We start from the raw sequence: 27,013 nt of genomic DNA, 5'->3' as shown, positions 1-27,013 counted from the left end.
CATCCAGGTGACCCAAAACAGCTGAAATATGTAAAGTGGTATATAATAAGCACTGTATTAATGTTAGCTATTATTGTTATTTCTACCAAGATTAATATAATAATCCGTATCACATATGGCTTTTGTGAGAAATAAGTTAAAGTGTAAGAAGCACCAAACAGTGCCAGTCGTACAGCAGGTCTTCATTTAGATCTTTCCAGTCCTTACCAGCCCACCTTTCTTTTCAAAAGGAAGAACATTTGTGCTCACTGTGCCCTCCCCAAGATGGCGCCATCCCAGCACCCAATCCGCCCCATTCAAGATGGCGTCCATCATCCTGAAAGCCACATTCCGTCCTTCTCAAGATGGCGCCAACACTAGCCCTTGTTACCTTCCTCTCTCTTCAAGATGGCCTTAGCTTAACAGTGGGCTTCTTTGACCCTCTCAAAATGGTGGCAGGCACACCAGGCACAACATCTGACCCTTCCAAGATGGCGCCGGCGTCGCAAACTTTTCCTCTCTATTATAACAGCACTTCCGGTTGTGCCGGATGCAGGCGTTAGAGGCCTGCGGGAGGGCGTCGGTGCTTGTCCGCTTTGCGCTGGGAGCCTCTGGCGCCAGAATGGATCGGAGGAAAAAGCCTTTGGACGTTACTGCCTCCTCGGTGAGTGCGGGTACGGTGATGCTCCGGGGCTCCGAGTTCTCCTCACCTCCACTAGACAATAATCTCGACCTTGTGTGGCTTTCCCGCAAACAGGAACCCGAACCTGGCTTGTTTCAGTTGGGGACCCGGCCCAACTTTCTTACTGGGTTCTCCCCTCGGACGTACACCCGGACCGGGATTCCCTCCTTCGATACGGACCTGAACCTGATATCTTTTCCCCTTTAAGAACGTCCTTGCCCTTCTTCTGCGACAACCGGGCCAGGCCTCGTTGCCAGTCGTGTCTCCCTCCGTGGTCGGAGAGGAACCCCGGCCAGTGCTTGCTGTGCAGACACATTCCCCTTCCTCCTTTCTTTTCCAGTCCAGAGACCAGCAAGGTCCTCCCAGAACATGAGAGAATGTGACTTATTCCCCTGGATCCGAGAGCGCCCAGCGTCCCCTGACCAGGAACTAAACAGTTGTTAATGCACCCGTAGGTTGCGGTGCTTGCGAGTTGTAAGCTCTAACAGGACGTAGTTTTGTTAAACTAGCTACTTCTAAGAAGAAAACCTGCTCTGACGTTTCTGTGCACTATCTCGTTGAATTCACCCAGCTGCTTTAGAAAGTAGGTGCTATTAATATCCCGGTTTTATAGCTGATAACTTTGAGGCCCATTTAAGGCAAAGTGGCTTTCCCCAGTTTACATACAGAATTCTTAGTGATAGAACTGGCTCACTCAATCTGGTTGTCTCCAAAGCTGTTGCCTTTTCTGTTACATCAGAGAAAATTGCCTAATATTTGATTTAATCTTCAATTTACTGCAGAGTATTAGGATGCAAAGGAAGTGCAAAGGAAAACTTCTATGTGTGCCAATATTTGAGTCTTTTTTCCTTGTCTGATATTGAACTTTAGTGCTAGTTAGTATGTTTGAGCAAAAAGAGCAAAAAAAGTATAAATAATAAAGTTATTCTATCCTGACAGGTTAAAATTAGCAGTAACCATAATAGGAATGTTCTCTGGGATGGACAGTTTTCAGAGCATCTTCTTTTTAAAATTCAAAAGTAGTCACAGAATAGGAAAATGTATGGCTAGAAAATGGAGGTGGTTAAGAAGGCTTAGAAGAAGAGGCTGTAAAGTTTTTGTGTTTAAAAGCTTAGATTATTAGGTTCTGGGATGACACTTCCTTTAGCATTAAATCCCTGCCAAGGCTGCTTTTAAACTGATGTCTTCCAAAATAGAAATCCTTGAACTCATTTTGATTCCCCTTAAAAGTCAATCTGTGATGCTTTATAAGTATCCTGTTGATAAATGCCCACGTGGAAGCACCTGGGTGTCTCATTCGGTTAAGCTTCTGACTCTTGATTTTCAGTTTAGGTCATGATCTCACAGTCCTGAGATTGAGCCCCACGTGGGGCTCTGCCCCAAGTATGGAGCCTGCTTGGGATTCTCTCTGTCCCCCTCTCTCTCTCTCTGTTCCCCCTTGCTCTCATGTGCACGTGCATGCTTTCTCTAAGCATTAAAAAAAAATGCCCATGTGTATAGGGAGCTGTATCTGGACCTTTAAAATGGAAACTGTCGTTATATCTTTCTTTGCAAAGTAGACACTAGTGATTGGTATAGTGAGAGATAGGCATGGATATTCACCCAACTGCCCTGTTCCCTTTGCCCTGGCCTTTCCTGTTCTTGAACCCTGTGATTGAGCTAAACTTGCAGTTTCTAAAACATACATAAGCTTGGAGCTCTTTTCATTCACTCAGTCCACTTTATTTCCAGCTGTTGACATCTTGCATATCTTTTTTTAAAATTTTATTTATTATTAAAAAAAATTTTTTTAATGTTTATTTTTTTGGGGGGAGAGGGGCAGAGAGAGAGGGAGACACAGAATCCAAAGCAGGCTTCAGGCTCCAAGCTGTAAGCACAGAGCCTGACACAGGGTTTGAACTCATGAACCCCAAGATCATGACCTAAGCCAAAGTCGGATGCTTAACTAACTGAGGCACCCAGGTGCCCCTTATTTATTTTAAGTAATCTCTACATCCAGTGTAGGACTTGAATTCATGACCCTGACTGAGATCAAAAGTTGCACACCCCTCTGACTGGGCCAGCCAGGTGCCCCTTTCCTGTCTTTTAAGGCTCAACTCAAAGCTGTCTCTGACCACTCTGGACAGCAGGAAATGCTCCTGCAGCTCAAATTTTATGCTATTTTCTTCCACTTTTTTTTTCTTCTTAAAGACTTTTTAAGTAATCTATACACAACGTGGGGCTTGAACTTACAACCTTGAGATCAAGAGTCATATGTTCCGACTGAGCTGGCCAGGTGCCCCTGTTTTCTTCCACTCTTTTTTTTTTTTTTTTTTTTTTTGAGGCGGGGGGGGAGAGGGGTACCTGGGTGGGCTTAGTTAAGTATCAGACTTTGGCTCAGGTCATGATCATACAATTCCGGAGTTCAAGCCCCACATCGGGCTCTTTGTTATCAGCACAGAGCCCTCTTGGGATTCATTCTCTCTCTCTCTCTCTCTCTCCCCCTCCCCCCCACACTCTCTCAAAAATAAACAAACATTTAAAGAGAGAGGGAGTCTTAAGTAAGCTGCACACTTAGTACAGAGCCTGACTTGGGGCTCGGTCACGCCTCTATCTCACAATCCTGAAATCATGACCTCAGCCGAATCAGGAGTCAGACAGTTAACCTTAATGCTTAACCTTAATGGACTGAGCTACCCGGGCACCCCTTATTCCACTTTTAAAGTCATTTATTACATCTTACTGGTATTATAAGTTACCTTTTTTATTAGATTGTAACTGAGGCAGAAGTGTTTCTATTTCATGTTTATATCCTGCTCTTCATTACTCGGATAGTTGCTGAAGACATTTCTCTGCAGAAATAATAAATTGTTGTGATGATTTTATGGGATTACAGTATCAGTCAGAGAGAAGGTGTTTAGTGTTGTTAATTCAGTCTGAATCTAATAGATGCAAACTTCATTTACTTTTGAGTAATTACCCGCCCCTTGCCCAGTGTTGAAGGTTAGAGTAGAAATACGTCTCCAACAGAGCTGGAATGCATTATGACTTGACTTAGTTTGCACTGGATTCTATATTTAATTTTGTATTCATTTTTGTCTGTTTATAGGAACTTTAAATCTTGCTTTGAGAATTACAGTAACTTGGAAATCTGGTCACTCATTAGAACTAACCCATCGTTTTTGTTTGCTTATTGGTTTTATTCTAGTTGGTAGACCTTAAGGCTGAACTCTTCCGAAAACAAGAAGAATTCAAGCAAGAAAAACTTCTAAAAGATTCTGGAGTTTTGGGAAAACCAAAAACAACTAATAAGGTAAAAATAAGATCTAGTTATCTCCATTGATTCCAAACATGAGGGAATTATGCCATAATTAGATTTTTTGAAAGTCTCCTGGTCTCTGCTACATATAAAATTTCAGGGAAAATCCCTATCTTGTAGCTGAACATCCACATAAAATATATTATATTAAAATAGAAATTAGAGCATTTAAAAGCCCATTATAATGTTGTATGTAATTCTTTAGCACTTCTTTTGGAAAAGTGCATGCTCTAATAAGTGGTTTTGTACCTGTTCATGGAAGATCAGCTACATAGGTATTATAAATCCAAACAGAGAGAAACAATTAGATAATACAGTAATATAGCAGAAAATACCAAGATCTTTAAGAGTTGTGAATGGTTTTCCGATTTTACAGGTAATGGTACTTATTATTTGTATTACTGAGTCTCTTGAGTTAAGTTGCAGTCATTCAGGAGATAAAAGATAAATGTGCAGTCGCGTAAAAGGAATTCTTTAAATAATTTAGGACTTTTTTTTTTTTTTTCCACCTCCAGCTTTTCCTTGTATAGTTTATTTGCCTGACATAGGTTGGCTGTCAGAAGATCTAGTTTTCTCCATTGATCCATAAGATCTAATCTGTTTTTTTCTTCTGATGTATAAAAGTAGAGATTTTTTGCAATCATTTGGTATTTCTGTTTTGTCTTTTTAAATTAATATGCTGCAGAAACCAAGTATCTGGAGCAAACAGAATGTAGGAGTTACAAATAGAGCTGAGAAGGATGCAGAACAGAAGATTGAGGAACAGAAGACTTTAGACAAAGCAAGGTAGAGTTAAACTCTGATAAATGTAGTTGCCCTTGGTGTTACCCAAGCAAAGAAGTGAGAGTTCCACTTCACACTTTTGAATTTATAGGTTTAATTTTGTCATCTTTTCAGTCAAATACTACAAAAATATAAAATAGCCTCTAAAAATAATATCATTTGTAATCGTATAAGAAGATAAGACATAGCCTCCATTTGGAACATGAAACAGAATCCAACTTTGAGCCTTTGTTAGGCACTAAGATTATCAACAAGTGTTGAAGAAATGTCCCTAGGAAGGTGTGGCTCTGGGCTACTAGGTGTTATGATGTTAGCATTTCGAAACTGAATTTTCCCTTTAACTTTTTATTTTGAAAAACTTCAAAGCGGGGCGCCTGGGTGGCGCAGTCGGTTGAGCGTCCGACTTCAGCCAGGTCACGATCTCGCGGTCCGGGAGTTCGAGCCCCGCGTCAGGCTCTGGGCTGATGGCTCAGAGCCTGGAGCCTGTTTCTGATTCTGTGTCTCCCTCTCTCTCTGTCCCTCCCCCGTTCATGCTCTGTCTCTCTCTGTCCCAAAAATAAATAAACGTTGAAAAAAAATTAAAAAAAAAAAAAAAAAGAAAAACTTCAAAGCAACAGGCTAATTGAAAGGATGCCTGGGTGGCTCAACCGGTTAAGCATCCGACTTCAGCTCAGGTCATGATCTTGTGGTCTGTAAGTTCATGCCCTGAGTTGGGCTTTGTGCTGACAGCTCAGAGCCTGGAGCCTGCTTCAGATCCTGTATCTCCCTCCCTCTCTGCCCCTTCCCCACTCACACTCTGTGTCTCTCTCTCTCAAAAATAAATACATATTTAAAAAAAAGAATACAGTACCTGGGTTTACCAATTAATGTCTTTCCACATTTGCTTTGGCTCCTCTCTGTCTCTGGTGTGTGTGTGTGTATGTGTGTGTGTGTGTGTGTGTGTGTTGCAGAGAAACTTTGTTAAACGTCATGATACTTTGCCTCAAAATATTTCAGCATGTATCTCCTAAGAACAGGATATTCTCCTACATAACCACAATAGTGCTATCATACCCAAGAAATTTAACACTGATAAAATAGTATTATATACGATATGATCTATAGTCCGAGTTTACCAGTTATCCTGGCACAGTTAAATCCTTTATAGTTTGTTTTGTTTTAATTCAGAATTCAAAGATCACACATTCCATTTAATCTGTCATTTTCTTTTCTTTCTTTCTTTCTTTCTTTCTTTCTTTCTTTCTTTCTGAGAGAGGGTGTAAGCAGGGGAGAGGGCAAAGGGAGAGAGAGAGAGAGAGAGAGAGAGAGAGAGAGAGAGAATCTTAAGCAGACTCCATGCTCAGCAGGGAGCCTGATGCAGGGCTTGATCCCTGACCCTGGGATCATGACCTGAGCTGAAATCAAGAGCCGGGTGCTCAACTGACTGAGCCATCCAGGCACCCCTCTTTTTTTTTTTTTTAAAGATGGAGAGATTTTGTATATAGAATGACTTTCTTTTTTCTTCCTTTTATTAAAATTATTTTTTTAGTAATCTCTACACCCAACATGGAGCTCAGACTCATGACTGAGATCAAGAGTTGCATGCTCTACCAACTGATCCCGCCAGGCACCCCAGTTGTCCTATTTCTTTAGTCTCTTTTAATCTAGAATAATTCCCATGCCTTTTTGTCGTCTGTTGTGCCATTACTGTTCTTGGTGAGTCCAGGCTTGTGTCTGCAGTGTCCCACAATCTGATTAGAGTCTCATTAACTGCTTTTGGTAAGAATAAGATGTAGGCGGTGTGTCCTTCCCATTGGATCACAGCAGGAGGATCACAATGTCAGTTCGAGTTATTATTGGTGATGAACTTTGATCACTTGGTTAAGATAGATTTTTTCACCATAAAGGTCTCTGTCCCATTTGTAACTAATAATAATCTAAGGAGGGCAACTCTGAGACTATGAATATCTTGTTCACCAACATATTTCCACCCAGTGGAACCTTGTGACTTCACAGTTGTTAGACTGGTGATTTCAAAGTGATGATTTTCTAATTCATTCGTTCCATTTTTATTTTTTCATTCCATTTGTTAGCTGGCATTCTTCTGTAAAGAAGAACTCTTCGTTATTTACAGTGTCACCCTATACTCAGAGGGAATCCCAAGTTTGAATGTCTGTCATGACTCATGTGCTTTTGGATCTATTGCGTAATAAAAACTCTGCACTTGGAAACAGTAGTTGCTAAGATTACTCAGCTCTTCTGGGTTTGAAAAAAAGAGGCAGAATATTAGCGCATTTGGGGAATTGTTTTTCTTAGTGTTTGACCTGTTCCCAGCAGACATAGCATATGTTAATTTTTGAGACATCTTTCTCACCCTACTGGAATATTCTCAGAATTCTAATTTGTTGAAAGGTGCCATAATCCTTTGTTATTTACTGTATATAACAAGAGTTTTCCTGGGTACTTTGTGATTTTTTTTTTATCCAGTAACCTATTACATAATACTTTGGCTTCTTTGTGCTTATGAAGAGTCAAGTCTGTCCTTGGTCTACAGGACTTCTGAGTCTCCCCAGAGCTCAAGATGGGCAGGGACAGTCCTTTGAGGATGTAAGACCTTAGGCAAGTTACTTCTCCATTGAGATGTTCCTTATCTATGAGGTGAGGTGGTTAATACTCAGCTCATGGAGCTTTGTAGGGAATTCATTAAAGGAGATACATAGTGTTTGGCACATAGTTGTTCCAGATAAGTGTCCCATACTCTTGCCCTCTGAATTCCATCTTTCTTACTTGACTGAAGAAATTGTTCTTTAAAGTCTCTAATGACTTCCTCATCTACTAAATCCAGTGGTGGCCATTTCTCTGACATCTTCCTTGATCTCTGTTATTCATCTGGAGACTCTTCCTGCCATCTTTCTGTTACACTGCATCCAGGCTTCTTACGCTTTCCCACGTTTGTTTGTTTTTTAAGTGTATTTATTTATTTTTTGAGAAAGAGAGTGCCCGTGTGTGCTGGGGGAGTGGGGGATGGGCAGAGAGAAAGGAGAGAGAGAGACTCCCACTGAGAAGGCTCAGTGCTTCCAGTGCAGAGCCCTACACAGGGCTCAATCCCATGAATTGTGAGATCACAACCTGAGCTGAAATCAAGAGTTGCACACGTAACTGAGTCCCCCAGGTGCCCCTCCCATGCGTTCTTGTACCTGCCTCTCTCTGTTCTTATTTTGTGCCCTCCTCTCCTTTGCTCAGCATCCTCCACCATTGTGATCTCTGCTTGAACATATCAAGCTCATTCCTACTTCCTCCTTCCTCTGTCTCACTTGCTTTCTCCCCAAGATCCTCTCATGGTTGGCTTCTTGCTCTGTAAGCCTTAGCTCAAATGTCACCTTCAGAGAGGTTTCCCCTGGCTACCCTTTCTAGCCTAGTGTCCTCCTGGTTACTCTATCCTCACACCTGTTTTTTTGTGGTTTGTTTTTTATTTTTTTTTATTTATTTATTTTTTTTATTATTTTTTTTTTTCAACGTTTATTTATTTTTGGGACAGAGAGAGACAGAGCATGAACGGGGGAGGGGCAGAGAGAGAGGGAGACACAGTATCGGAAACAGGCTCCAGGCTCTGAGCCATCAGCCCAGAGCCCAACGCGGGGCTCGAACTCATGGACCGCGAGATCGTGACCTGGCTGAAGTCGGACGCTTAACCGACTGCGCCACCCAGGCGCCCCTGTGGTTTGTTTTTTAAAAATTTTTTAGGTTTTATTTTCATTAAGACAGTAAGATTCTCTGATGACACAGCTTACTACGTTAAGCCCCCTCCGAAATAGAGTCCTCGTTACGGAAACAGTGCTTGGCATAGAGGAGGCCTGGAGGAAGTACTTGTTGAAGGAATGCATAAAATGGGAGAGGAATCTTGCTGACCTAGATGACGAAGATGCAGATGACGTACCTGATGGCATGCTTTCCGTGTGCGATCTAGTTACTCTCCATGACAACCCTAAGAGGCAGTGCTGTTTTTTTCATCTGTTACAGATTTAGGAACTGGGGGTGGGGTGGGGTACAAGAGAGGTGAAGTAATTTGTTCCAGAGCACACAGCCATGTGACCAAGGGACTTTATTGTCTCGGGATGCCATTAGAAGTGAAATTTTCCTTTATGATTAAGTGTGATTGATTCTTCGCAAGCAAAAGCACACATGACTTCTTTGGGACTTCTCTTTACCATCATTAAGTATTTCTAAAATAAGGAATTGCCAGCCATCTTACTAAGTCTGTGTCCACTAAAAAGTAAATGTCACCAGAATTAACGTGACCAGTGAGGCTGCTTTATTGAAATACCAGGGTTGATGTTTGTTTTTTATTAGCTGTGTCATGAATAAATTATTCATGCTCTGTGTAATACATGTATGATGTATTCATGCATCATATTTTAACAGACTTCTAAGAAGTTGATCTTTAGCTCCCTTAGAGAAGCCTAATGAGCCACAGATGATCAGGGACTCGTGCCTTAAAACAGTAATGCAAAGGGTGTGCATTGAATATGGTGATCCCTTTAGAAGGTTGCACATAGAAAATGTTTTTATTTAGACACCTCTTTCTTTTTTTGGTATTTAACTTAGTTTGCCTTTGGAATCTTAATTCATTATTTATTTTCAGATACTGATTGAGAATTTACTATATACCAGGTATTGTTCTAGGCACTGGGATATAGTCATTAATAAGAGAAAGATGGGGCTTGTCCTCATGGAACTTACATGAAGTTGGCAATCAGGAGTGGCTGGGTCTGAGGGTCCCCTTAGGGTGGGGTGGTCAGCTCAGCCTCATCGCCAGACTGGGCCTCCTGGCAGATTGCAGCAGTCAGGCAGCCTTCACACGAGTAGCAGGCGTAAGACCATTTCTAATACTTGTCTTTTTTTTCTCCTAGGGAGAAATTAGAAGAAAAAGCCAAATTATATGAAAAAATGACTAAAGGAGACTTTATAGGTAAATACAATAATTTATTTATACTTCTTTATTTTCTGTAACTCATATAGCCCTGTGGTATTTCATTATTTATTAAAATAACCTTAAGTACGGGGAGAGATTTAAGAAATAACATGCATTACCTTCTGAGCCAGCACAGGGACGGGAAAATACATCCACAGTAATCTCTGATTGTCCAGTGTGCACCACATGTTAGGTGCTATGAGGGGACAAACAAGGGTAGCATGAGCCAGATTCTCTTCTTGGTCCTCAAGGGGATTGTCATCAGTGGAGGACAATGGCACGCAGAACAAAGCAAAGTTAGGAAATGAGGTCTAAATAGGCTACAATTAGAAACGATTCTACCTATATTAAAAAATGACTGAGGGGAATTATAGGTATATCAGGGTGTTGGAGTTAGGTTTCCTTGTCCCTATTTTCTATTTTTTTCTGTGATGTGCCTGTAATTGCTTCTAAAATAATAAGAAGATCCCCCTTTCCCCATACCCCCTCCCCGCCAGAGAAGGAACGCCCAGCCTTACTATTAGATAGCAGTAGAAGAGATTTTACAAGGCACTGCATTTTTCATTGCCAAAAGGCATGTGAGGAAGTCTTTAGGGAGAAGGTAGGCTCTAATAGGATCTCAAAGGCTTTGGAGAGCTGGAGAAAGGGATTCTGCAGGGTAGACTGGTGAGAGAAGATCAGTAGAGAGAGGAGAGGGCTAGTGTTGGCAGACAGACTAGTATGGCTGGGCCTGATGGGCTGGGAAAGGGGGCAGTGGGGCAGCAGGAGAAGAGGCAGGGCCTGAACCTTGGTCATTGGCTGCCCACACAGCCAAACTCCCTCTTTCCAGACAGCAGAGGCATGTTCCTTGCCTGGCGGGGAGCCCAGCACGGGAGAGGTAGGCACTCTCAAAGCTAGGGGACATGGGGAGAGGCTGTGTCTTCCTTTTGATGAAGCAGCAGGGTGTCCATTAACCAGGAGGCCTCACTGTTATGTGGTCTTAGAACTCCACTCTGAGAAAGTACATCTCTTTCCCATGTGAGTTATTTTGTGGCTTAAAAAAAAAATTAGTCTTTTTTTTTTTTTAATTCAGACTTTACTTGTATCGTTAATATAGAAATCAGGTCAAAGGACTGTGCCTGTGGACCTGGGGATTTGGTTCTGTCCAGCATGGTGGGACCTGATAGGCCTGATAGGCATATTGGATATTTGGGCAAGTTAAGTTTTGGAGCCTCAGTTATTCTCCACTGTACCTTGGGGGTTAACAACGGTACCTGGTAACAGGGAACCTAATACCTGTTCCATAGAGCTTAATCCTGTACTCAAAAACCTCAGAGAAAATTCAGCATAGTGAAACTTAATGTAAATGTTATTTGTGAGTATTTCAACTGTCTTGGGTTAAATTGAATGAAAGTCACGGGTTGCTATTTAACTTTCAGCGATATGTTTTAGCTCAAGCATATTATAAGCCATAGGTCTTACCCGTCTCTGTATGCACTACAGATCCTGGCACCATGCCTTGCCTGAAAGTGGTGTTAATTGCATTGAAAAGAATTCAGATGACTTCTTTTCCCTATATTATGACCCTTAAAACACCATACCACAACAGTATAATTAAGGTTGGTAATAATATAGCCCCTTGATTGGGGAGCTACATGTAGTAACACAGGTCTGTTGCTCTGGTCTGGCGACATGAGAAATGCAGTCCTGCTTCTATATTATGTCATTGGGTGAATGAGTCTCTTCGAAATCACGTGGTTTTATCTTAAAGTTACATTCTGAGACCATATTGCTCACTCATTGTATTGACGAGGCAACAGAAGACTTTAGACTCTTAAGATTTTTTTAGTGTGGTATGTGTTTCTGATGGCACATTTGCAGCTCCACGGTTAGATCCCGCAGTGGCTCTGTGTCTTTGTAAACTTGCGGGGGGTGGCGGGGGTGGCGGATGCATCGACTAGTGAGCCATCCAGGGGGAGTGTAGCCGCCCACTGGTGAATGTGACTGCTTCATATCAATTCCATATGTGGTTTACATCTTTGAAAAGAATGTCAAAAATCTGAATATTGATTTTTATGTCTTAGATGAAGAAGCGGAGGATATGTACCTTGTGGATTTCACACAGAAGATCATAGACAAACACAAAGAGATGGAGGTGTTTGGTGCCAACAGAGATTGTAGGAAGGCAGGAGAAAGAGACGATGATGAAGAAAATCTTTCTGAAAAAGATATACCTCCTCCCCAGGACCCCGGTGAAGAATGGTTGGTGATAATGACATTAATTGGTCATGTTGACATTCTCAGACTTGTGTTTACTTTTTTTTTTTTTTTTTTTTAAGTAAGCTCTGCACCCAACATGGGGCTTGAACTCATGACCCTGAGACCAAAAGTTACATACTCCACCGACAGCCGGTCAGGAGCCCTGACTCGTGTTTACTTTCTGAAAGTGATTTTGTTTGGATGCTATCAAAACATTTCTCTTCAGTCTTCCTCTCTTTCCTTTAAGATTGGATTTACAGAGGGGCGCCTGGGTGGTGCAGTCGGTTAAGCGTCCGACTTCAGCCAGGTCACGATCTCGCCGTCGGTGAGTTCGAGCCCCGCGTCGGGCTCTGGGCTGATGGCTCAGGGCCTGGAGCCTGTTTCCGATTCTGTGTCTCCCTCTCTCTCTGCCCCTCCCCCGTTCATGCTCTGTCTCTCTCTGTCCCAAAAATAAATAAACGTCGAAAAAAAAAAAATTAAAAAAAAAAAAAAAAAGATTGGATTTACAGAAACAGTGGCTCCAAAGAAGAAATAATTAACAAGACCGAGTCAGGTGCAAAAGGCATTAATACACCTGTTTGACTGATGTGGAAGTGTTTAGACAGAAGCGTATTCCTTTCTTACCTGGGCTACTGCCCAGGTCATTATTCAGGCATTGTGGAGAGTCACTGTCCAGCTGGTGGTGATCTTCATTTCCACAGAAAAAGGCAGGCAGGACTCTGGCTGGGGCATTTCTGGCAGTGTCGTGTAGGCATTGTGGACCTCGGACCTGCATAGCAGGTCTTTCACTGGCAGTATGACCTTGATCAAGTTCCATCCTCACTGAGGCTCAGTTTCCTCACCTGTAAAACAACGAAACCTGGTTTTCCTTATTGTTTGCCTTAAACTCCCTTCAGGAAGTAAGAGTATATTAAGCTACCCAAGAAACTGCTCTGTGGAGTAGAAGCACACATGTTGTAAGCTTTTATTGAAATTATTCTAAGTTTTACCTACGTGTACGTGAATGATGGGGAAGCAAACTAGTCTTTTCCCTATGAGACCAATATGTCAATAAGTAAAGAGACCAGAATGAAAAGTCCCTTCTAAAGATTTTCTCTACTGAAGACTGTGTTTGCAAACTTGTTCAGACGTGGTTAAAATTGCATAGAGCTGCACTGATGCTGTAAAACTGTCTTGAGAATAACCCCGCCTGCCCACCCTCTTGCCAGTGCAGAGCCTGCCCACCTTCTCTTCCAGGCTCAAATATCCTCATTATTGGGATCTTTGTTGGGAACCGCTCAGGATAGTTTGCAGCACTTGCTGACCTTTTGTCAGCTCTTGGCCCCGTCGGTAGGAGTCATTGGTGAGCTTAAGAGAGCAGGTCCGGCTACTGAGGATTGCAGGGACCTCACATCTTCATACTACCGAGGGTGTCCACGTTGTCTGGAAATAACATGACATTGGGATAGAACAGATGTTATCTGCTTTCTAAAAACTTACATTTGGGCTAGGTTTTCTGGCTGCATACTTGTTAAAAGCAACCCAAAGAGAAGCACATACGACGTGGTCTCTTCTGATGCTTTTCCTCATCGTTTCCAGTATGAGCGATTTCTCCCTCACCTGAAATCTGGTAGCACTTAGATATGCTTCCAACTCCTTTGGGTCTTAGCTTCTCTTTATTATTGACACACAACTGGCCTCGTTACTAGAAAAAAAATTCGAGGCAAAACTTTGGTACTTCTTATATCCTCCCTGCTGATGTTAGGAAGCGTTTCATGGGCACGGGCCTTAACTCTCCCTGAGAGCGCTTTGAAGATGCCATGACTCTGAGCCCTGCCATATTACTCTTGTACCTCAAGTAATTGTTTTCCTGGAGCTTGTTCAGTGATTGCTGATTACATAGAGCACTTGCTGACTACTGTCTTGCCACTTCTGTTTTGAGGGGATCTGTACATTTTAGAGACCTTCTCCAGAAACAGAATAGCCTATGATTGCTTTTCATAGCAGAAATCTCATCTCCTTTGAAAGGTTTAATGTCTTTTTTTTTCTTCCTAATGCTTGTATGATTACTAGCAATTTGTCAGTGATTTGAAGAGTTTGGAGGGCAATTGAAGGTGTCACATGCCACCATATGGTGAAGGAAGACGCACCGCAAGCAGTTCTGACACTTTTTTTGTTTTTAAATTAAGCTCCAGAATTGTAGCTACTTGTAAAATCCTTTTGGTAGTTAAGTTCCAGGTGGTGGAAAGTCTTTCCGCAAAAATACTGTAAATAATTACTCAGACCATCTGGCTAGATGATTTTATTTCTCTATTCATTAAAAAAAGTGGAGGGGGGAGGGAGGAAGAAAGAAACTGCTTTCTGCAGTTGGAGGTTTTATTTCTCACAGCAATCAGCGTCAGGACTATAGTAATAGATTCCCAGACATTCAGTTTTCAAGTCATGGGCTAACAATTGGAATCAGCACGTGTAAGAGGAAAGAAATTGCCAACAAAAGCAGAGCCACATACATGAGACTCTGATCTTGAGTTGCACCAGCAGTACTGACCCCTTTCTGTGTTTTTAGCCCCCTGCTAAAGGCTATAGGCAATTCCTTGCCCATAATTAAACAATAAATCTGTTGCATCATAAGGCAGTTGAAATGTTTTCCATGAAAATCCGTCCATATTTCCTGTTGGAAGTAGGAGTATTTCGTTTTGCCTTGATGTCTGCCTGGTTCCCCTGACTGTAACTTCTGTCTGGTTTGGGCAAAGCTAAAGAAAGCGGAACTAAAAGTAAAAGATAATAGACTAGCCCACCACTGAGCTGCTTTTGCAGTACAAAATGTGTGTTGCTTGGCTTCCTCCTAATTAATGAGTCCTCATAGTAATCCTGACTTGAGAAATTTCTAATTGGAAGGAGCTGTACCAATTAGAAGAAGTAAAAGAAAGAATAAAAAGTCAGGTTTGCAAAGACTGAGAAAATGAGCAGGTTGAGCATGGTACAGAGCAAAGTTATGCTGGTAAAATATGTGGAATTGTCTAAACCAGACTGAAGGAAGTTCTGAGGTATTGCAGCAAGGCTCTGTGTGGGGTGTTTTTATTTTATTTATTTTTTTAAATGTTTATTTTTGGGAGAGAGCAAGAGAGCGTGCACACAAGCAGGGGAGGGGCAGAGAGAGAGAGAGGGAGATACAGAATCCAAAGCAGGCTCCAGGCCCTGAGCTGTCAGTGCAGAGCCCGATGTGGGCCTCCAACTCATGAACTGTGAGATCATGACCTGAGCCGAAGTCGGATGCTTGACCGACTGAGCCACCAGGCACCCTTGTATTAAATCACAGACATATATGATCAATCATTTTCTGCATTTTCTAAAACTAAGGTTTAACAGAGGGCACAATGAGCTTATTGTGTGTCAACTTAAAAAAAAAAAAAACGTTCTTATCCGTGGTTATGGTCTCTCAGGGTTGAGAGTGTTTTCTTGGTAGTGAAGCTTACATTACTTTTTTACTGTGCACCTAGTCTGTAACTTAAGGAACCATATGTCATGTACAAAGCCTTCTTCACATGTTTTCACTTTTATTTTAGGGTGGATTATGTGGATTCTTTAGGGCGATCTCGCCGCTGTATGAAAAAGGATTTGCCGGATCTGCTGGAGATGGATAAAAATCTTCAGGGGAGGCTGTAAGTATGTGATATGCAAACCTCTGCCCAGGTCTGAAATGTAGACATAGGGATTGTTTTATGGGTGAGGCTGCTTTTAGTTCATTGTCTTGATGGTCCAGTAAGAAGGTTTTTTTCTTGATGCGTAAGAATATTTGCTGAAGAACTCTTCTATGGTTAGCACACACACATAATCCACACTCAGGGAACAACCTGAATAGTTGATCATCCATATTGTGTAGCCACTGAAAGGGATGAGTTGGAAGCTATATCTGTTTACTTGGAAGGGTGTCTGATTATCAGAGTTAAAAATATAGAATGAGCCCAAACCAACAAACAAACCTTTGTGGAGAAAGATATTTAGCAATATATACTTGGTTATCCCATAGCAAGTGAGAGCACGGAGGTGGTTAGCTTATTAACTTTTTCTTTATACTAATTTTTGCATTTTGAAGCAAGGGCCTTATTGCTGGATTTTTTCCTTTAGGGCCAGAGACATCTAAGAGATAACTTGCCAGTACACTCCAGGGGATAAAATTCCCCTCACCAAGGGCAGTTTTGATGTGGAAAGTCCACCTTGTCCAAGTCCTTCAGGTTCAGATCGGCCTGGGCTCAGCACAAGGAAGGAAGTGCAGGAGCCCTGAGCCGCCTGACACGGGACAGGAGACACTGCCTGGCTGCAGTGTTACGCAGCTGACCATGCAGCCGAGGCCCTGGCTTCTTCCTCCCCTTTAGCCCAGAAGGGGATGGGAAGGAAAGTGGTTTGTCTCAAGTGCTGAGGCAAGATTCTGTTGCACTAATGTAACAAGTCAGCTGCTTAATTAAAGAAAGATGAAAACAGTTTTTGCAGTTTCCCAGTGGTATTGTGGGTCAGAAAATTCTGTAAGGAATTACCTTATCAGCTAGAATTACTTGTCCATGATCCAGCTTACTGAACTGAAGTATTGCTGTCTCACAGCTCTTACCTAAATATAGCTTTGCTCTGTCCCCCTACTAGTTTCGTTAGTCCTGCTAATGAGAAAACCTTATTATCTGAAGATATGAGAAAAGAACTTCAGCGCCAGCAATGGGAGGAAGAAGAAAGAGAGGCCTTGAAAAGGCCGATGGGGCCCATACATTATGAAGACATTCGTGAAAATGGTATAATCATCTTGCAGCTTTTTAAATCTTTTTTTTTTTTGAACTAATGGCAAGCATAAAGAGAAATATTCATAAAGCTGTAGCTCTTACATAGAAATAAAAGATTCTGATTTCGAAATTGAAAATATCCCCTTTGTTTGCTTTATAGCCTAAAAAATACTCTTGTTGGGAATATCTTTCTAACAGAGGGCCTGCTAATCATAAGCAGGAGATCTTTTTGGCTTAGCTGCCTTTTTTCTTAAACTTGTGTCAAATATTACTGCATTTCTTTTTGCCTTCATTGGAAATTTAGCCTGACTCTAATTTGTTAATCAGGGAACTCTAATCTTCTGAAAAATTGTGACTTATTTCAGAGGCCCGGCAACTTGGTGTTGGATATTTTGCCTTTGCCCGAGATAAAGAGTTGAGAAACAAGCAGATGAAAACATTAGAGATGCTACGTGAACAGGTAAAAATTAAATTCAGAATTGATGTTAAGTATTTGAGAGCAGTTTGTTTCTTGTTGGACCATATTATGGAAATGGTCTATTTTTTAAATTGATACTCAAAATGGCCTTTTAAAAAAAATTTTTTTTGTAACGTTTATTTATTTTTGAGACAGAGACAGAGCATGAATGGGGGAGGGTCAGAGAGAGAGAGAGAGACACAGAATCTGAAACAGGCTCCAGGCTCTGAGCTGTCAGAACAGAGCCCGATGCGGGGCTCCAACTCGCGGACCATGAGATTATGACCTGAGCCAAAGTCGGACACTTAACCAACTGAACCACCCAGGCGCCCCAGCCTTTTTTAAAAAATATTTATTTAATAGTTAATATTCAGAGCAGTGATGGATAAAAGTACATTAAATAAACTTTCCATTTTATTAAAGATTAATATTTCTGATAATTAGTAAATATTGTGGCCATAAATCAGATACTGTATTATTACTTTTTAATTGATGTATAATTAACACATAACATTATGTTAGTTTCAGGTATACAATATACTTATTCAGTATTTGTGTATATAGCAAATTGATTGTCACATTAAGTTTAGTTCCTATCTGTCACTATACATAGTTACAAAATTTTTTTTCTTGTGATGAGAACTTTTAAGATGTACTGTCTTAGCAACGTTCAGATATGCATTACAGTATTATTAACTGTGATTGCCATGTTTTACATTACATCCCCATGACTTACTTATTTTATAAGTGGAAGTTTAAATACCTTTCGATTCCTGTCACCCATTTTGTCCACCCCCTACCCTCACTTCTGTCAACCACCAATCTGTTGTCTGTATCTATAAGCTTATATTTGTCTTTGTTTTTTTTTTCCTTAGGGAAGGGGGTTAGATTCCACATATTAAGTGAGATCATGCAGTATTTGTCTTTTCCTGTCTGACTTATCTCATTTAGTATAATGTTCTCAAGGTCCATCCATCTGGTTCAAATGACAAAATATACTTCTTTTTTTATGGCTGAGTAATATTCCATTCCTCCCACCCCTTCTGTATCCGTAGATCCATTGATGGACACTTAGGTTGTTTCCATGTCTTGGCTGTTGTACATAATTCTGCAGTGAACATGGGGATGCAGATATCTTTTTGAGTTAGCATTTTCATTTTCTTCAGATAAATAAGCGGAACTGGAATCACTGGATCATATGGTTAATTTTTTGAGGAACCTCTATACTGTTTTCCATAGTGACTGCACCTATTTACGTGCCTACCAACAATGCACAAGTGTTCCCCTTTCTCTACATCCTTGCCAACATTTGTTGTTTCTAGTCTTTTTGATAATAGTCATTCTAATAGGTACGAGATGAAAGCTCATTATGGTTTTAGATTTGCATTTCCCTGATGATCAGTGATATTTAGCATCTGTTCATGTGTCTGTTAGCCATCTGTATGTATTTTTGGAAAAATGTCTGTTCAAATTTTCTGCCTGTTTTTTAATCGGACTGTTTTAATGTATATATTAATCCCTTATCCGATAATATGATTTGCAAATATATGTCCCATCCAGTAGGTTGTCTTTCATTTTGTTGATGGGTTCCTTTGCTGTGCAGAAGTTTTTAGTTAGATATAGTCCCACTTGTTTGTTTTTGCTTTTCTTGCCTTTGCTTTTAGTGTCAGATCCAAAAAGTCATTGCCAAGACTGATGTTAAGGAGCTTATGGCCTATATTTTCTTCAAGACGTTTTATAGTTTGGAGTCTTGTGTTCAAGTCTTTAGTCCATTTTGGGTTAATTTTTGTATATGGTGTAAGATACCAGTCCAGTTTCACTCTTTGCACCTGCCTGTTCCTTTTTTCTCACATGATTTATTAAAGAGATTGTCTTTTCCCCATTGCATATTATTGGCTCCTTTGTCATAAATCAATTGACTGTGTATGCTTGGCTTTATTTCTGGGTTCTCTTTTCTGTTCCACTGATCTTTGTGTCTGTTTCTATGCCAGTGCCTAACTGCTTTGATTACTATAGCTTTGTAATATAGTTTGAAATCAGGGAGTCTGAGGCTTCCAGTTTTTTTTTTTCTTTCTCAAGAATGCTTATTCATGGTCTTTAGTGTTTCCATACAAATTTTTGCATTGTTTGTTCTATTGTGAAAAACACTTGTTGTAATTTTGATAGAGATTGCATTGGATCGTAGATTGCTTTGGGTAATATGGATGTTTTATTAATATTCATTCTTCTAGTCTATGAGCATGCTATATTTTTCCATTTCTTTGTGTCTTCTTCAGTTTCTTTCATTGTTACTTTATGGTTTTCAGAGTACAGGTCTTTTACCTCCTAGGTTAAATTTATTCCTAAGCATTTTATTCTTTTTGATGTAATTATAAATGGGAATGTCTTCCTAATTCTTTTTCTGATAGTTTGTTACTGGCGTATAGAAACATAACAGATTTTTGTATATTGCTTTTGTATCTTGCAACTTCACTGAATTCATTTATTAGTTCCAACAGTTTTTTGGTTGGTGTCTTTAGGGTTTCTATATATAACATCCCGTCTTCTGCAAATAGTGACAGTTTTATCAATAAACTATTATTTATCAGTATCAGAATGCTATTATAGTTTTATGAATGTAGTTGCTATTCTATTTTGGTGTTCCAGACTTTAAAATTATAGCTGCTTAGAACTAACTTATATAACTTTGATGTTTTAAATTTGGTTTTAAATATGGTACTTTTAGAGTGGCCTGGGTAAGAAAATAGAGAGTTATTTAAGGGATTTATTTAAGGGATTAAGGAGTAGAACAGAATTGGTTGGTTTCCTTGAATGTGAAGCATTCCAGGGCGCTCTGTGAACACTCGCTAAACTTAGAAAACCTGCCAGAGGGCTTGTATAAGAGGGCCTCCTAGGTCTGTGTTTTGAAGAGCTCAAGGCTAGCTGCCTAGTGGTGGCCTGAAATTAATTAGTCTGTTTTTTAAGATGAAATTAATATTTAATCCTTTAAATTCACTTTTAATAATTTTAATTTGAGAAGAAATATTGTGAATTTGATATACAGTATATTTCTAATTTTCTGTTATATTCAGACAACAGATCAGAGAACAAAACGAGAGAACATAAAGGAAAAGCGAAAGGCTATGTTAGAAGCAAGGCTTGCTAAACTCCGACAAAAAAAGATGAAAAAGTCAAAAGAAGATGGAGCAGAGGAAGAAAACAAAGGTATATCGTGGCTCATTGTGTCTGAACTTCAAAAGGAAAATCTTTAGTTCCACTGATGTCTCAGTGAACAGGACTGACAATCTGGAAATGAGCCATTTAGTTTTATTCTCTAAGCAAGCAGGGTACCTTTGGGGTACTGCCAGGAGCAGTTTTTTATAATCCACGTGGTGCAGAATGACACTCGAAAGAATCTTTTTATACAGACAAGAATATTAACGAACAGGACATTGTGTTACTTCATAGAAGGGCCTGGCTTAGTAAACGAGACTTCACTTAGAGCAGAGATGTTTTAAGATAGAGTTTTGTTGTACACACACGTTTTAGACTTGGTTTCTTTTGCTATGGCTATAAGTTTTTTTGGTTATTGTGCATTAATTTATTTTAAAGGAGAAATATATTCACAAAGTCACGTAAGAAAGGAAAGAATTTACGAGTATAGACAGCTTCTGAAAGGACTGTCACAACACGTGGAAACACCACATGGCATGTTGTGTCCCTGAAGGCTTCTGCTTGCTGCATGAGCTACCCTAGTCTGGGCTTCACTGCCATTCCTGAGACTCCTGCATGGACTGGCTCCAACGAGCTGGAAGTCTATTTTTGGTTTTAATCCTTTGGAGGTGGTGGGTGTCTAGGCAGGTAGTAGCTCTGCCCCACATGGTCACCCAGTCCCCAGCTTCCTCCTGTTTTCCTGCTTCTGCCGTTCCTAGAGTGATGCTCTACCTGCAGGGTGGAAGCTTGCTCCCTACCACCTGTTCATGGTCCAGCCCTAGGGAAGTGGGAAAGAGGGGAGAGGAACCTGTTGCTTCTTTAGGAATGTGAATTGGAAGGCCCACACAACCATGCATTTACAACCCACTGGCCTGAATGCAGCTGCAGGGGCCCCTGGGGAATGGCCTGTCTAGCGAGGTGGCCACATCTCTAACTGAAACTGGGGGCAGGGCGTTCCATTCCCAAAACAAAAAGGTGACTGTGGGTATCAGGAGCATGTTATACAAGCCTCTCCTGCTCACACGGAAGCCTTGTGCTAAGCCATCGGCCATTTTCTATTCTGAACACAGCTTCAGTTTAGCTTTGAAAGGAGACAAGAAACATTTAGGAATAGGAAGATCATCTGTTTAGTTTTGTATAAATGCTATGTTCCTGTAATATGTTAAGCTCTGCATATTGTTTCTCTATTTTTTGCTCTACTCCTGAACATCTGTCATCTCTACAAGATGTGGAGCGCCACACAGTGTTTTTTGAAAAATCCACTTTCTTTTAAAATCTAGCCAAAGGTGAAGAGCCTACAGCCCGCTGCCACACCCCAGCTCTTTGTCACTCCCAAGTTCTCTTGCTTTGTCTGAGACTCTTATTTTAGTGGAGTAACTGGGGGTTTCTGGTCCTTCAGTTGTCGGTCTGGGGAAGCAGGGTGGCATAGTGGGAAGCACAGAGACTTTGAAATCCATCCCACCTGGGTTCGGATCCTGGCTCTTGTCACTTTCTACCTGTGTAGCATTTCTGAGCTTAATTTTCCTCATTTATAAAATAGGAATACTAACCCTGACTTTATGAGGGTTATTATAAGAGTTACACAAACTATTGTACACAAGGTACTTAGTTCACTCCCTGGGCCAAGATAGGTGCTCATTAAATACTGGCTGTTACTTTTACTCTCAAGATGAGCATGTTCTATTTAATGTTTATTTTAATAATAGCTTTAAGTTTTATTATAGTGATGTCTTATTCTCTTGCAAAAAAATAGATGTTATTGGGCCTTTGCCACCAGAACCAGAGGCTGTGCCAACCCCACGTACTGTTGCCCAGAGTAGCAAAGTGGAAGTCATCGTTCAGGAGAGGAAGGATACCCGCCCAGGAGTGCCGCATGTCCGAGAGTGGGACAGAGGAAAAGGTAAGGGGGGGGGGGTGGTTCTAAACAGGCCTTGCACAGACTTTTCCAGTTCATCTCAGAGTGTGATTCTCATGAGTCTTAGTGTAGAGGCTTTTGAGGCTCACGGAACTCTCCAGATCTTTGAACTGTTTCTTCTCAGTACCCAGACCCTAGCTGTTTGTAAACAGGAACACTAGAAAGTGTGATTATAAAAGACCAGGGTCTACAACAGGTCATTTCAAAAGGACAATTTTTTTTAGAAGCACTGGGGGAAGTTTTTAAAAATTTGTGCTACCCTCATGTGGCTTTACAGCTTTGGAATGCCCTTTCTCAGGAGCCACTTTTAAAAATCTTACAAGGTTTGGTATTTCAACGTCCTCTGTGTTTTTAGCAGCCTCCTTTACGTTTAGTTGAAAATAGTCTGCATGCCACAGGATTCACCTGGATCCACGTATGGTTCTGTTGGGTCATGCAGATTTTTCCATAAATTATTTCTGTAAATGTACCATGATGCCCACAGCAGCTTCTTGTTGGAGGAGACCAGGATTTATGCCTCTTTGAACAAGATTTTTACAGTAGTGCATTAGCTCACCCTGTTTGAGCTGATGAGATCCAAGACTCAATAAAGGCAAATAGGCCAGTGCATTTGGTTAGTGCTAGTTAGAAATAGAGATGAAATGCCAAATTAGATTTGGACTTTCGTGTCTTCTAAAACTCAGTAAAGGCCAAAATTTGTATTTTGTTGTGAAGTACCACATTATGTCTAGCAAATGATTTGAGTGTTTGGTTTTTCTGTATTTCTCTCTCAGATGTAATTTTAGTGCCTTTTTGGCAATACTTCCAGAAGCTACCAGCCTTCTCCACCAGAGCCTTCCTTGAATCTTCCCCATCTGGAAATAGTCACTCCCTTTGCTTAGCCTGCTGCTTCCTTATATTTTTGTAGGCCTTACATATACCTCGTATTATATTATTGCTTTCCTTGCTATCTCCTCCAGAGAATGGGCGTTGGCATTTAAGAAGTATATGTAATAATCGAAAAGTAATAACAATAAAAATTCAATTGATTTGGTCTTTACTTCTAATGATACTCTTTCTTATTTTTATTAGAGTTTTCCTTTGGGTTCTGGTCGAAGAGGCAGTCAGATCTCCGGGCTGAGAGAGATCCTGAGTTTGCCCCACCATCGGATTACTTTGTGGGTCAAAAGAGAACTGCTTCCCTCAGTAGCGAGACGTGGAGCAGAGCTGCAGCTGCACCGAGCGACCCAGGACAGTGCTCTGGCCAGAGTCGTGACACTGGCTCTTCACATCCACCATCCAGTCCTGCCCCCAGCAGCCCACCACGAGCCCCGACAGTCACTTTTGAAACTCTGGACGATATGATATCATATTACAAACAAGTGACATGAACTTCCAAACCGTTCTGATTTGGGTCTCTACTGTGGATAGTGCCTTCTTCTCCTAAATTGGGGAAGATAATTTAATTTTAGGGACTGAATTGTACCTGTTTCCTCCCGTCCTTTCCCTGGAAGACACAGACTTCAGGTTGGATTCGTCTGTCAGCAAGGAAGAAAGTGAATGGTACCATGGGAATTCTGTGGCCACTTGGCTGTTCATTTTTTTCTAATTGATATGGAGCCCTGTCCTTCTGGATTTATGTGTAAGCTGTCATGTACGACCCTGAAGATCTCGTAACCCTGTTTCATAACCACTTCCTTGGCTTACCTAGATTTAAGGGTTCCATTCCTTTCCTTTTGCAGATACTAGAGTGCAGCTTTCTTTGTTCCAAGGATTCAGCTTCCGTATCAATTCCATATCTGTCGGGAGGTGTGTTAGGCTGTCAAAGTGGCAAATGAGGGGACACTGTGTGGGCAAAGTGATCTAGTCTCCAAGAGGACCATGAAGCTGGTGGACTATTAAGTAATAACATTTGAAATAAGACCAGAGAGGAGAACTTCATAATCCAGAAAGGTAGAGGGTGAAGTCACTTATCTTGTCATCCCATCCTAAATGATGGTTGTCACCACACATGCCTAGTGGGCATTCGGTAAGTGTGTGTAGAGTCCCTGGGGCACATGTGGAGGCTGCTCAGCCTGGTCAGAGAGTGAGATGCTTCTTAGCTTAAGGGTTAGTTTTTCAGCTGGGCCTGCCTCTCTGTTGCATCCACTGTAGGCCCTTATCACTCTCAGGAGCCAAGTCACCTCAGAAGTCTGATTGGAATAGACCTGAGCTGGAGTAAGAGGCAGGGAGGTCCCTTTGTCTTTACTAACAATGAACAGAGCTCCAGAAGCATTTCCTGTGCCCGCTGCACCTCCGTGTCTTTACAGCTGCAGACAAGCAGTGTGAGTTGGCCCATAGGACTCCCTGTAGGAATGTGCTAGAGCAGGTCTTTCAGGTACCAGAAGGAGCCTGCACTCTTGGGGCTCTGATGCACATAGTCTCAGTGGTATTGATGGGAATGCCCCCTTCTCATTACAGATTGCAAACTGCAGTGCAGAGAAGGTCAATGACTTGTCCAAGGTCATGTAGCATCCGTATGGCAGCTCTGGGACTTCAGGGCAGTTTATTTAGGCTCATGTTTGCTCTAGCTTCACTTTCTCCAGTGCCATCTGCTCTCAGTCTTGTCCCAGTTATCAAATAGTATTAGATGAAAATCCCAGATTCTTGGAAACGTAACCTCTGAACTCCATGTCAAAGGCAAAGTTGCCTGCCCTACTAAGGGTCATTCTGTCAGCCTGATCAGGCAAATACCTCTTCAAAAAAAATTTTTTTAATGTTTATTTTTTGAGAGACAGCGTGAGTGGGGGAGGGGCAGAGAGAGAGGGAGACACAGACTCTGAAGCAGGCTCCAGGCTCTGAGCTCTCAGTGCAGAGCCCCATGCAGGGCTTGAACTCGTGAACCGTGAGATCAGGACCTGAGCTGAAGTCAGACACTTAACCGACTGAGCCACCCAGGCATCCCAGGCAAATACTTCTTTTTAAAAAATATACCTTAATATCAACTGACCCAGTCACATTTTTTGCAAAACTTGATAAGCTGATCCTAAAATTGGTATGGAATTGAAGAGACGCAGAGTATCCAAAACAATCTTGAAAAAGAACAAAGTTGGAGGACTCGCACTTCCTCATTTCAAGACTTACTACAAGCTACAGGAATCAAAGCAGTGCGGTACTGACCTAGACCCATGGACTAGCGTTGAGTCCAAAAATAAATCCTTATTTCTGTGGTCAGTTGAGTTTTGACAGTGGTGCCAAGGCCATCCAATGGGGTAAAGGATATTTTCTTCAGATGATTTTGGGACAACTATCTGCATGCAAAAGAATGAATTTGGACCCACAACTCAGACCATAAACAAAACCAACTCATTGTCAAAATGAATCAAAGACCTTAACATAGGAACTAAAGCTACAAAACCAACTGAAACAGCTTGTAGTACAAAGGGAGAGGGACAAAAAAGGAAAATTGGAATACTAGAGAGAAAAAATAGAAATAATAGTTCACTGGAATCCTAAGAAAACAAAAAAATGGAAGGGAAGAACGAAAACAATAGACAAATGAGAACAATGGAAAGAACGTGTTTATGAGGTAGAGCAGAAGAGCTTGAGAGCTGATTGTGGAGAACAGGCGGGAAGGCCAGCCAGACAGCAGTAAGCCCAGGCCTGTGGGAGTAGCGGTCATGAGCAGGATCCCCAAATAACCTTTCGTCGTTGCCCAGGATGGCCCAACCTAGGGTGGATGGCGAAGCAGTCTGCTCTTTGGCTTATGGTCACTGTCGACTAATAACTGTAAGTCGGATGTCCTCTAGGATTTCAAGACTATATAAACATTTCTAATCCTCTCTTAGCATACATGTAGTTGTTTCATGAGCCCAGTTAACATCCTCTTCCTTTTCAGACCCAGAGCTGAAGTGTTAACACAATTAGTTTTACCGGTTCTTGTGGGCCTGTTTTGTACACATGTATCCAGCAGATGGCGTTCAAGTCCTCAAGACTTCAGATCACTCTAGAACAGCACTGCCCCATAGAAATAGGATGCGAGCCCTCTGTCATTTTCAGTTTTCTGGGACCCACATTACAAAAGTGTAATTAATTTTATTGTATACTTTATTTAGTATATCCAAAATATTTCAACACTCCATATTAAAAAAATATTGAAATATTTTACATTTGTTTTCACACCAAGTGTTCAAAATCAACTGCAAATCCTCCCATGGTACATCTCAATTCAGATGCTAAGTTTTCATCAGGAGTACTCGATCTGTATTTATATGTCATAAAACATACAGGAAAAAGTAGACTCACACATCCACATTGTTGCAAAAAGACAAACATTTTTAAGTTTGCCAGTAACTGAATCCAGTATCAAGTCATAATACAATTTTAGATCTTAGTCATACTAGCCACATTTCAGATGCTCAAAAGACACGTGTCTAGGGCTACTGTCTGTCCAGCACAGTACAACTCTACATGATCTGTTTTTATACACTTTATGGTTTGACCACACCTACTCCTCCCATTAGCAGCTAAAGGACTGATAAACATTTCTTCCAGGCATACGTTAAGCATTCAAGATATTATGGCAGTGTTTCACTTGAAGGCAAGGAGCAGTGAAATCTGTCAGAAAACATGACCACACCTTATTCATATCTTTGTAGAGCTAAGCGGAATGTTTTGGATCAGAAATTGCTTTGAATTACTTGTTTTCATTGTAATCTTTCCTCCAGGCCTTTGTGTGTTTTGATACAGTTCATTTGAATTGGCTAAATAAATCATTTTGTTTGCTTGCAAAATTCCCAAAGGAGAAACTTT

The 27,013-nt window shown here is 41.1% G+C and overlaps 2 protein-coding genes across 2 annotated transcripts in view; both read left to right on the top strand.

The window, feature by feature from the left end:
• The first annotated feature begins 516 nt into the window (after nucleotides 1–516).
• On the top strand, nucleotides 517–26,994 carry CCDC174 (coiled-coil domain containing 174). The gene is made up of 11 exons (XM_043588214.1): nucleotides 517–643; nucleotides 3,849–3,953; nucleotides 4,645–4,745; nucleotides 9,632–9,690; nucleotides 11,757–11,934; nucleotides 15,477–15,572; nucleotides 16,549–16,691; nucleotides 17,045–17,139; nucleotides 20,208–20,340; nucleotides 22,082–22,228; nucleotides 23,315–26,994. The coding sequence occupies exons 1-11, from the start codon at nucleotides 530–532 to the stop codon at nucleotides 23,611–23,613; spliced, it is 1,470 nt and encodes a 489-aa protein (XP_043444149.1). The 5' UTR covers nucleotides 517–529; the 3' UTR covers nucleotides 23,614–26,994.
• Nucleotides 25,877–27,013, top strand: part of CA2H3orf20 (chromosome A2 C3orf20 homolog) — a 105,408-nt gene continuing 104,271 nt past the window's right edge. Inside the window, exon 1 of the mRNA XM_043588213.1 lies at nucleotides 25,877–25,990. The gene's annotated coding sequence lies outside the window, so the exon portion shown is untranslated. The remainder of the gene's footprint in view (nucleotides 25,991–27,013) is intronic.

Source organism: Prionailurus bengalensis, chromosome A2, assembly GCF_016509475.1.
Source record: "Prionailurus bengalensis isolate Pbe53 chromosome A2, Fcat_Pben_1.1_paternal_pri, whole genome shotgun sequence".
In the NCBI taxonomy this organism is placed as follows: Eukaryota; Metazoa; Chordata; class Mammalia; order Carnivora; family Felidae; genus Prionailurus; species Prionailurus bengalensis.
This window is presented reverse-complemented; position numbering and strand designations above follow the sequence as displayed.

What these genes read in the sequence shown, in the direction of transcription:
- CCDC174 (XM_043588214.1), top strand. Translation starts at nt 530, where the DNA reads ATGCAGGCGTTAGAGGCCTGCGGGAGGGCGTCGGTGCTTGTCCGCTTT. An exon ending in CAGGACCCCGGTGAAGAATG is followed by an intron (nt 11,935 to 15,476) that starts GTTGGTGATAAT and finishes CTTTTATTTTAG; the next exon opens with GGTGGATTATGTGGATTCTT. An exon ending in AGCAGAGGAAGAAAACAAAG is followed by an intron (nt 20,341 to 22,081) that starts GTATATCGTGGC and finishes GCAAAAAAATAG; the next exon opens with ATGTTATTGGGCCTTTGCCA.